The sequence below is a fragment of the Pterocles gutturalis genome, unplaced genomic scaffold (genome assembly GCF_000699245.1).
Source record: "Pterocles gutturalis isolate BGI_N339 unplaced genomic scaffold, ASM69924v1 scaffold10723, whole genome shotgun sequence".
Taxonomy (NCBI): domain Eukaryota; kingdom Metazoa; phylum Chordata; class Aves; order Pterocliformes; family Pteroclidae; genus Pterocles; species Pterocles gutturalis.
Genome location: NW_010118073.1, coordinates 13,128 through 25,413, shown reverse-complemented (window position 1 = coordinate 25,413; position 12,286 = coordinate 13,128). Strand labels below are relative to the sequence as shown.

Below are 12,286 nucleotides of genomic sequence, written 5' to 3'. Positions count from 1 at the left end.
CACAGCTGCATGAGCACAGCTGCCTGAAAGAGGGGAGGGTGGCTGCCTGCATACACATGGGAGCTTCCGAAAGCACCCCTGTCACCACAGAAAACAGCCTACAGAACTATGGACCTCCTACCAACCACACCGATGGCCACTGAGGTACATGTGTCTCATTGACATCTGCTTCAAAAATCCTGTTCAACGCAGGGCGGCATTTGTATGACATAACACAGAGTATCCACTGATCATGTTAAATAATGCATGTGGGAGGAAGGCTTCCCCTGTGTTAACTTGTATTCTCTTTTTCTTAAATATGTAAATCGTTAAGCTGCTCATAAATTATACACAGCAGAGTTTTTAATACTTAATTTTTAGCAATAATTTATTTTAGAATTAATTAATTTTTAAACAGGAAGATCAGAACAATTTCAGAAAACACAGTTCCCACTTAACTTAAAATAGCAGCGTAACTCATCATGACCAAAAAAATAAAGTAGCGCACAAAATCTAACAAGCTCTTTCAAAAGGGGGGAGATCAAGCAGCCGACTGCTATGAGTAATTAAATAATAACTTTAAAAAGAAAAAACCTTAAGTTCTATTCCTCCTGAATTCTTAATGAATGACATTTAAAAAAAAATTATTGGCTGAAAATCTCACAATACTGCTTTGCAAGCTTCCTCAGAAAGTTTTGGAAATGATCTTAAATCCGATCACTAACATATATTGTATCCCTCTAATCCCAAACATCACATGGAAACATTAGAGAGTCATTGACACTAAGCATCCTCTATGTTGCATGACCTCAGGACAACATGCTAGTTCCTTGAAACATGGCTTGGTTGCACAGTGCAAATGAGATCAAGCCATGTTATAATGTTTCCAAGCTCCTCTAGAGACCCAGCCTTTGCAACGCTGAAAACTGGAAAAAAAACCCCCAAAACTACCAATCTTGAAAGATGATTCAGCTTCACAGGCAGTAGCACACCAGGTTGTACAGAAAGCATGGTGGCAGCAAATGCTCCAACAGGGTCCTATAACGCGGATTTTAGTCATACACGTGTAGGAAGTTACAGGTCACTATAGGCACTGAGCAAAACACACCTTCTGAGACATGAAAAAACAAATCCTAGGGAGCCAAGCCACAGAATACACCCTGTTTGCATGTATGTACACACAAATGACATGCAGAAGAAAAAGCCCTTCTCACCATCTCTCTGACTGGCCAGTACCTTTCTTCTGCACTCCCCTCAACGCAGCTCAGAAAGATCTCTGATGTGTGCAGGAGGGAAAAGCCCCCTCTCACAGGGAGGCAGCCCCCTTGGCACCCCTCCCTGCTGATACCCAGGGGCCTGAGGCTGGGATGATGGCCACCTTGCAAACAAACGCTGCCAGCCCCACAGCGCAGAGCCCAGCATGCAGAACACCCTGGGCATCCTCCACATGCCAGGAACAACTCTCTGCCCTCCACAGTGCCGGTTGCAAGGGACAACAGCCCATAGAGGCTGCGTCGGAGCTCTGCCCCAAATCCCGAGCCCGAGAGGCAACACCAAGTCAATCTGCCCTATCATCACACTGCCTGCCTTCCTCTGAGACTGGGGTGGTGGAGCACCAAAGAAATCTATGTATAAAGGGAGTATGTATTTTCACAGGAGGAACACCACCTGAGATATGGTTCTAGCTACAGCAGTCACCATGTGAAAAATTCTGTGTGGCAACACCCAGGGCATCTGCAGAGGAAGCATCACATTTGAAAATGCCAAACCACACGCTCTCTTTATAATATGGTCATTTATTAAAAGCAAGGAAAAAACCAAAACAAACCACCCCACATTTAATCCTTGATCCTTGCATACAAATCCTGAAAGACAGAAGGTCTGTATGCACTGGAGGCCAGACAATTTGCAAGTTTATAAATCTACTCAGAATTTTCAAATGCAGGAGAGGGGGGAAAAGATTCTGTACCTCCTTAACCTCAAAGAATCACACAAGTATAGCTAAGCCAGAAATTATACCTCACCTCAGGCTGCATTTTTCTTTCTATATATTTATAGAAACCATAGAAACCATATAGAAACCATTTACCATTTCTTGCTTAGTTGCTCATACTTTATATAGCTTGTACACTTTGTGTTGTTCCTTATTAACTCATACACAAGCCCTCTATACTCTCCTGCCTGACTTTTATTTTGAATATACTCTCATGTAGCAGCCAAACATTCATGGAAAGCCCTGTAACATGTTCACTTGGTATTCCCTATAGATGAAAAACAGCCTTAGTATAGAAAATTCAGTTACAAGCTGTTTAGTCAGAATTCTTTTTAAGAAGCCACTGTGTATTCATTACAAAAATAGCATGACTGCTAAGAAACAACTAGTGGCATAACTCATTTAAAGCTCCTGTTTCCTAAGCCTATGGGTGTTGCACAGGGGATCCTGCTACACTAAATCCACTTGGTTGTTCTCTATTATTTTTATTCATGTATCAAACGCTCTCAAGTCTAATGTCCATCTAAAAGCAATGTACTATGCCTCCAATTAAAACCATGGATTATAAATTTCACATTCAGGTTAACAACCTTGCAGGAAGTCAAGCCCAGAGACAAAAAAACTGCCCAAGTAACACTCACCTAAAGTGAAAAGAACTGTATTGATTTGAGATGCTCAGAGAGATTTTCTCTCTTGAGTTGTCAAAGCTAAATTACCAGAGGATCTGCAGCCTAAATTTAGACTCTCCAGGGCTGCATCCATCCATAACCTGGCCTTTTTGGCACATCACTGCTACAGCAGGCATTCAGAAAGCTCAGGGGACACTGCACTTTGCTCGGCCTACTTAGCAGAGACAAAAACTCATGTAAGACTCCCAAAGAATACAAATACTTTATGACTAAGCCAGTCTTTTCCTTTGCTGCTCTTCACCCTAGCAGCTTTGTTCCTGTAACTGGCAATTGGGAAGCGGGCTGGTATTTCTACAGGATGTGTATTACCAAAGCTACTTCTCTACAGCAACAAGAAAAAGAAGGGCTGATTGTTTTTTTCTGTCTTTGTTACAAACTGCCATGTTTAGGTATGCTCTGAATAAAGCCTTTAGTAAAGGCAGAATGGCACACTATTCCTTCTTGCTTGAGCTCAGAATGTCCAAAACTACTGCTAGGCTGGCTGCAAACTTGGGTACCCATGAGATCTCCCAGCAAGGTGCAGAACACAAGCATATGCCACATCTGGGTGGCTCATGCCTCCCAAAAGTAACGCCTTCGAGCTTTTATTTCAGACTTAGCATCTCCCCCTCCCCTGCTTTTTTTGGCTTCGCATTTAGCTTTTACTGGCCTTTCAATTGCTCCTTATTAACAAAAATGAACAAGAACTGAATAGTCACATAACAGCATGACAAATCTTAATGTTTTTTTCTAAAAAAGATGAAAATGCCCATACAATTTTACAGTGGGTTATAAAAATTCAGTTACAGTGGCTCTGCAGCTCCCTTTTACTGCTGTGAAATGCTTCATAGTTGTAAAGAGTTCCCTACATAGTCCTTCTCTTTGAAGTCCTGAAGAAATGCTCGTATTTTATGGAAACCAATGTTAAGCCGGATGGAAGCTGTCAGTGCTCCAAGGAACATCAGCCAAAGGAACGCCAGAATGAACGAGTTGCATCAGCCCTTCTCAAACTATGGTCCATGCTGGTGCTCTGCCTGCTAGTTGGCTGGTCATTTGTGCTACTCTTCCCCCAGTTTCTATCCTTTAAACTACACTAGAGGTACACTAAATAAACCATACGTACATTAAATAAACTACTTGGAGTTTACACTATCATAAACTATATTAAATACAGAAAGATTCCCAAAGCTTCTTGTCCATCTATCTTCAATCCCTACATGTGCATGTCTTGCAACAGCACGTGAGAAACTAAGCAGTCTCAAATGGGTTGGATCAGTCCCTAAGACTACTGTGCTCTACTGTCTGCAATAATCTAGTTTACATTCATCAGTTCAGAGAGCAAAGTCCTCCAGACCACAGGAAGGACTGGGCTAGGATGCTCTTTCACGTAAGGAACTATTAAAGCCCCTTCTGGGATTGTAATGAACATTAACATGAAAGTAAGAATGTGTAAATATCAAGCTCAACTACCAAACCAAATGGGAATATTCAAGTTTACAGCTGTGACCCATTAAGATATGAATGTAAAAGCATCAGGTAACAATAGCAATTAATGTAATCCAGGAAGTTCTAAAGGAAGAAAAGATTTAATTTTATACAGGATGGAGTAAGAGCTCTAATGAGACCTTTTTTAATTTTTTTCCCTTGTGGTATGTCCTAAAATCCTCACTGGAGGTCACAGAAAAAGTTGTATAAGCTGTGTACTGAAATGGGACAGTGAGTCTGTGACAATTTCCATGCTTTTCTCCAGCCTGCCCCACCCAGCTGAAGTCTCTCAATCTGGATCTTTTAAAATATCTTTAACTTGATTTATTCTGTATAATCAACACTTTCTTAGATCACCTCTCCCCTATTTTGAGAAAGGTTTGTTTTTTTTTTTTTGGGGGGGGGGGTTGGTCTTGGGGTTTTTTTTAAGCCCACACACATTTAACTTGATGGAGAATTCACTTCAAAAGCTTCCTTTCAACTATTTATGAGCATATAAATAGCTATGCAGGAACAAGTCAATAACTTGTCTAGTATGCTTCCTGTTTCAGACAATGCCAAACGCTGGGTATTTTGGTATGAAAATGTCCATTTTCTTGTATCTTTCTATCCTCTTATAAGTGTGCATGTGTGTCTATATATATAGCTACACCTGTATTTGCACCCACATGCACACACATCCCGATGTGAATATTTCCTTTATGTATAATTCACCAAACAAAAATACTTAGGCTAACTTCCTGACATGTAAATATAACAGCAGCGAAATATAACATTTCAAGTTTAATATCTGTTAAAAAGGTTATTTCCCATGTCTATGGGGACATGTTCTATGTCTTTAGTTATTTAGTTTATATAACTTATTTACATGCACTTTAACCTGCGTTTTTCTAATCTCAATTTTGTAGTCATTGTGCAAGCCTGCAAGACTGCTGCTACAGATGAGATTTTTTTTTTTAATTTTGAAGCACAGCCTATGAGGCTATCATCCTCAAAGGATTTTCTGTACCTTTTGGGGAACATCTCTGAGACAGAAAATCTACCCAGAATGGTAGGTAAATTCAAATATTTGAATATAAGACCCCATTTATGCCTTTCAGCCGGACCAGTAAGTAGCTGAAATGTGGTAATGTGGTTTCAGTTCTATGTACTTAGAGCACTGTCTTCATAAGTAAGTTATTTCCAGCATGTCAGTTGTCTGGAAGTAGCAATCTAAGTTAGATCTCCTCCAACACAAACATCTTCAAATTTAAAAATCACAGTAGGAAATCAGAAAGAATCACTCCCCAGGGGCATCTGTATTCTCAGTGAAACATCAGCCTTTGTTCGTGTCATTTCCAGTCACCATTTAGTTACAGACCCTGTTGTTTAACACGCATCTTGTAGCTGCCACTCTGATTAACCAAAATGTCCAAAGTATTCAAACCATTACCCTTTGTTTAAAGGCTCATTACCAAATTTACTTACAATAAGACTTCAGTTACATTTAAGGAGAAACAGTCAGATTTTCTTGACAAACTTCTAAAGCTCTCACAACAGCTAAAGGCTCACTTCCTCATGTTGTTCTTCACGGTCACACTCGTGCTCTTTTCCTGCAAACATCAGCAGGGATTTGAGGACCCTTACCAGGAAGGAAAAGGTGCTGAATAATTTTGTTCACCCGGGGTGTCAGTTCCCTATTTGTCTCTTTTTTCAGGTATGTCCACTCTCCATTGGAAAAGATACCACCCTGGTAGCTTTAAAACACAAAAGCTTGTCACTGTATTCTTTTCTTGCTTAGTCCACCTTTTTATTACTTCTATATCTCTCCTGCTACATTTGTCCCATTCACCTCTGCATTTGTCATGCTTTCTGAAGGCACCTAATCTTTCCATGATTAACACAAATGCAAAAACGCTTCCTTTGCACATACATTAGTCTCTTTGCTCAGAGCAACTGTTTTACGTCAGAGTTAAAAGTTATCTATTTTCAACAAATCTGACTTTTAAAGTGGTTTTAAAACAAACATTTGTAGAGCATACTGTGCTTTCTTACCTGAACAGAGTTGTTCGACTTTTGTGTAGTTTAAAGCTAATATGTCATTAACCCATGCGATGATGTCATGTCTGCTCATAGTCTCTTGGGTTATAGAGGTAGAGTACACGTTGACTGCCATTCCCCAACTAGGAAAAAAAAGGACAAAGAAATATTTTTGACATTTTGATAATTGTTTTCTGGATACAATGAACTTACACTTCTTGTTCAAAAAAAGGAAGAAAAAGCTGCATCACTGCACAACCTTGTCTTATTTATTGAGAAAGGAGGCTCAATTTTTATTCTTTGATGATACACGATCTCCTCAATGTCCTCTGGAAATCTATGAACATATTTCTCTGGCTATCATTGTGAAATTAAAGAACATACACACCTACAGCATTCTCCTTAATGCTAATAAGGCAGGAAAAAAAGAATCAGACATAGCCTAAAGACACCCAGACAGGATCAGAGACCAGGGACTTTTGTCACATAGTACTGAACAAATACAGTGGTCTGACATCCATCCATCAGTTTTTTGCCACTGCAGGATGACCAGACTGCCTAAACAAGTATTTAATTTTCAGATAACTTCTAGAAGATGTAGCCGTTCTACTTACTCAAACACTGACTTCTTACTGGGACAGGGGCCTTTTTGATCATTATTTCTGTTCCTAACAGTCACAGAGTGAATGAATAACAGAAAATATTTTTTATCAAATATATCAACCTCTATCCTGAAAGTAGCTGAGACTTGCACTCCCAACCATCTGGTTGGAAAGCTGCTGTGGAGCCTGATTCCTCTAAATTGTTAGGAACACTTCCTCTCAGCTTAAACCCATTTGTTCTTCTGCCAACAGTATCCCCCAACTCCAGTGGCTTTTTCTTCCTCAGAGCTGATTTCATAATGAGCTAGGGACAGCACTCAAGAGTCTGTTCCAGGGCCCAGATAGGCTAGATTAAACAAATCAATCCTCTGAGTTTCTTATAAAATCAGATCTTCACTTACTGGTCATCACAGAATCACAGAATGTTAGAGATTGGAAGGGACCTCGAAAGATCATCTAGTCCAATCCCCCTGCCGGAGCAGGAGCATGGTCATGCCAGGAGTCCTCCTTGAACACAGTCAAACAACTTCAGACTGTTCAGATAACGTTTCACCAAGACCTTGGAAAATGTCACTCGGTGCTGAAAATTTTCATAGCCACATCATCTTACATAGATCCTTCTAGTTAGCTAAGGTCCTTTCCTGCAAGTAGGTCTAATTCATAGCAGCTTTTATCATCAGTCCTCAATTGCATAGACTGAAAACACATACTACTCGATTTTATTCCCGGTTATTCTACACTAGTCACATCTTCCTGTTGCAAGGCATTGCCAAAAATAAAAGACAAGTATGTTCAAGTTTATCTCATCAATAGTTTCAAAGAGCAGAGTCAAGACCATTTGTGAAAAGAGTAAATAATGTTCCCAAGACTAGTGGACTTCAAGAGGTCCACTATTAATAATCCAAGTACAAGGTGTCTCACAAATGATCAAACAGTCAACCAAGCTGTGCTATTTTTCCTGGAAAAAAAGGGTTTGGTAGGGACTGCACACCTTTGTCTCCAGTGACACCTTGTAGCTAACACTGAACTGACCAGCTTTGGTGCCAGTCCTGCCACCTCAGCCTTGGACCTCATCTTCTCCCTCAGTGAAGGAGAGCAGGATCTCCTCTGTGGGACCTGAGGCATGCATGGACTATTTCCATTGACAATTTGCAAAGATGTTACAGTTTGAAGCTTGATAGATAATTCTGCAGTGAACAAAAAGACTGCAGGTTAACGCCATCCATTTTTCAGGTGTGCTGGAGCAACACAGATAAAAAGTGTAAAAAAACACACCAGCATGAAACTTGACACAGTAACATATAAGTGTGTAAGTAGGTACAGAAGGGAATGTATTTAAAATACAAGATTAGAACATTCATAGTACAGGTTGCCTTCTACAAAACAAATTTCACAAACACAGATCATTCAACTTGTCCCCGTCTACTGACATGAAGATCCAAAACACGAAATCACCAAATTTTCCTGATGAGAAGTAAAAATATTTAAAAAGAAGCAGAAAAAGACAGGCTGGTAAGGGAAAGTAGGCTCAAAAAAATTCATGCCCTGACAGTCAGGCTACTGCTGCCAGCGATTCATTCAGAACCAGGCTGCCCCTCAACCTGCTTCTGTATGGGCACCTCCGAAGCACAGAAGAAATCAGGCGGTCCCCAGTCTGTTCAGTTCTTCTTGCAGGCTCCCAGATAGCACAGCTAGTTGTATGAACATAGCACTGTATTCACTGTAACAGTTAGCAAAGGTCGTTTTCTTGGCACGCACTAAGTGCTTGGATTGAACAGAGCGCTAGGAGCAAAGCTTTAGCAATAGGGAGTGCCCTTTTACTCTTGAAACCTCACCATAATGGCTAACCATGAAAGCTTAGCTTCAACAGCGGGATGGAAGGGACTGAGCACAACACAAAGGCAAACAGCACCTTCGGTACTAATGGCATCTGAAGTTTAAACCATCACTGTTAGCATGGATTTTACTTTATTACTCATAGCCTTTTTATATATATATATATATGTATGGAACTAAGAGAAAATACTACCACTGTCACTAACATGCTCAGCAGTGTTTGTCAAGATCAGCTTAACAGTGACTTTAATATTCACTTAAGATTCAGAATAGTGAGTCTAATATTAAATGAAGAGAACAATATGGAACAGTCCACTCACTTCTAAAGAAGCTATTTAGATGCTAACATTTGAAATAAAGCTGCTCTGTTTTGCAATTGCTACTACTTCATCCAAATTTTAATTGTCCTCAATTCAGAACAACCATCAGCTACCAGTAGTGAAAGCAGCAGGTCTACTCTGTTAAAAAGATCAAGAAAAATCCACCCGCAGGAAGGAAGCAGAAATTCCCTCATCATCCTCTTCCAAAAGCAACTGCAAAGACAAAAACCTATCCTTCTGCAAGCGACAGGAGAGCAAACAACCTCCTTTGATGCAGTGCATGGGATGGAGAACTCTACTTCAGGAACCAATGAGTAAATGAATAACCTTGGGTTTCACAATGATACCCTGAAGGATATCTGTAACATAACTTATGCTGTGTCTGCAAATGAATTACGGTCTACAGGTCAAACCAAAGTTCAGGCTATTTATTAGAGACAATAGCTTCACATTCGCACACACAGATGAAAGCACAAGGGTGTATCAATACAATTTTAAACAAATGTGTGCAAAATGAATCAGAATTTCAGTTAAAAAAAAAATCAACAACATGCCACTACCATTTATTCTCAGTGACTTGCTAACATACATCTAAATCTTCCACAGCCTCTTCTCTTGAAAGAGTTGACTATGTCTTTGCTTCTTCTGTCCCCCACCCTCCCAATGGTTATGTTTTTAATAAACTCAGCTGGGAAAGGTTTCCTTTGCAGTAAGCAGGTTCTAATTTGGTGCTCAGATACACACATATCCTGTTTGCCATACAGACAGACCTTGGGGGGAAAAAAAAAAAAAAAAAGAGACGAGCCAGGCATAGGCAGTAGAGCCACCCTGCTCAGCTACAGGCAAGAACCCCCGCACTCGACATCCACAGCTGGGCCTGGGTTTTCTCCAGGACTCGGTTCCCCATGTGCTGAACTGCTTTGAGAAATAGGATCCAGATTCAAAACACACACTAATAAACATCTGTAAGGCGATGCAAGAGAACAGCTGGACAGGTGGAGACTGACAGGCTGTACTCTATGAACAGCCAAGTGGCTAACAACTTCATTGTATGTCCTGATACACGACTTCCCAATAACATTATTTACATTTGCGACTTGTTAGGCTTTCCCTTGTTTAGGCTGAAGGCTCTCAAGCATAAGACTGCAATGAGGCTTACACAAGCCTGAAAATCACCATCTACCTCACCGAGATCTTTAAGCTTTCACTTTCCATAGAGATGCTTGGCGATCCTACAGCAACTAAAAGCAGACAGAGGATAGTACATCACATCCCCCATTTCAGAGCACACAGGTGGAGATTAAAAACCTCTGGCTGTTACAGCACTGCCTAACCACAAAGGCCTCTGCCTTGTTATAGGTATAGGAAACTGAAATTCAAATCCCAAATAAATACAAACAAGCCATAGGAGAGTTTTCACATATCAGTCCAGGCCATTTCAGAAACACACGCGTGCATGGCTAAGCACCACAGACCTCAGTTCAGAGGCTCAGTTAGCTGCTGGAAATCGAGTACATGCTTAAGCAGCTTCCCCAATCAGATATATACTGTCTCAGCATGTCCGATAGTAAACATTACACACAAAGGAGTATTAATTTTTTAAGGCATTACATGCAGCACTGAATGTTCAGCTATTTGGCGTTTTCCACTGCTCTTGCTACAGATAACTGCAGCTGATACAAGGTGTTACCCGGTTGTGTTTAAGGACAGTTTTGTAAGAGGCGTATTTATTTTTCCAGGGAGAAACTAACACTTGTTGGCAGCAGAAGTGGTATTAGGCCAAACCAGTAATAACGGCAAGACAGGAAGGACTACAGCAATGGATCTATCTGCAGTGTAAAAACTCACCCGTCACCTCTGAACCTGCAAGGCTTTCCTGTTGGAGGTTAAGTTTTTAAATGCAGTAGAAAGCCTGTGTGACAATATAAAGAGGAGCCTTCTGGAAGCTGGCACCTGATAGCATCAGGATTGATACTGCCAGTAAAACAAAAGATCTCTCATTAAAAATCACTGAAGTGGAAGATACTGCAGCAAGGCTAAAATGTAGCTGAATAAGACTGCTGTAGCTCCTGTTGGAAAGGCTTTCTAGGTGAAAGCTACTGCAAAACAAAAATCCCTGAAGGAAGAAACCTGCCAGGCTCAGCGGCCACATCCCTGTAGAAGGAAAATTCATCCTTTCACATCATCCTGAAATGGCAGGTTGACGGCTCCTTTAACACACACACTGCATACAGCCTTAGCCATAGCCGTTAGAGACCAGCTATACTTGAGGCTGCCTACCAAAAGGAGTCTTGAGGACAGAAAAATAGCACAAAAAGCTCCAGCACAGTCCTAACAACACTGCTCTTACTCTCCCTTTTGACTTATGTTGTATTCCTGCAGCAGATTCAATGGCCGTGGCCAGAGCCCTGACGTCAGAGCACTGCAACTGAAGCAACATTTGCAGCAAGCAATATACGGGCTCGATCTAGTCGGAAACTCAAACAGTTCAACATTAATCACAATGAGGTACTGCCATGAAAAAAAGAAGAGAAAGAGAATCGTCTAGTTGTATTTTTGGGAGAAATTCACATGGTTTAAAATGCTGAATGTCAAATCTCTTGTGTACTGTTCTCATGTTACTAAATGACCCCAAAATGTTAAAAATCTTTTATTATCCATGTATCTCATTCATTTCTGAATGCCTTTTTCACAACATGGATCTGACTTGAAGACCTAAAATGATTTGTGAAGCATGCTATGGTGTCTAGACAAGACTGAGGCAAGCCATGTACAGTTTGATTGCTTGAATGTTGCAGGATTACCATGTAACTCAGCAAACAGCATCTTTTCTATTGTTCTCCTTGCAGTTCCCTGTTTAAATGAAAGCGAGGTTAGAGTACTAGAGATCTACTTTGATTGGATTAGGGCATGTTTTAAGTTTTGTTCTTTTAAATTAGAGGCTGCCTGCCAATGCTGGGATTTTCTGACCTACATAAATGCTTATGATGGGTCTCAAGGACTGGTTTAGACCCATATCTGAGTAACTCATAAAGACTGGTGGTAATTCTGTTTTGTGGTACATCCGGCTTCAGAAAGGTTAAAAAACACCCCCAAAACATATTATCCGTGAGGCAGAAAAATACTGGTTCTTGTCCAGACATTCAGTTCCCCCAAATCTGAAAAACACAATCAAAAATATTCAAACAATATACGCAGTTTGAGCCAAAACCTCTGAGATGGCCCAATAACTAGCAATGCATTACACTGTTTACTGCATACTTTTTACAAAATAGTTTTAAAGTTTATTCATTAACCAATTATGAAATTGGGGTAGATCACTGAAATCAGAAGAAGAGTTAAAAATTCCAAGAAAATTATTTAGTGCCTGGAATATTTTAGGGT

General features: G+C 40.4%; 1 protein-coding gene across 1 annotated transcript in view; it reads right to left on the bottom strand.

Moving 5' to 3' along the window:
- The window catches only part of MAPRE2 (microtubule-associated protein, RP/EB family, member 2), a 35,793-nt gene extending 29,506 nt beyond the window's left edge, over positions 1–6,287 (bottom strand). Inside the window, exon 1 of the mRNA XM_010076057.1 lies at positions 6,160–6,287. Within this exon, the coding sequence (XP_010074359.1) occupies positions 6,160–6,280 (121 nt within the window). The 5' untranslated portion in view covers positions 6,281–6,287. The remainder of the gene's footprint in view (positions 1–6,159) is intronic.
- Between the last annotated feature and the right edge of the window lie 5,999 nt (positions 6,288–12,286).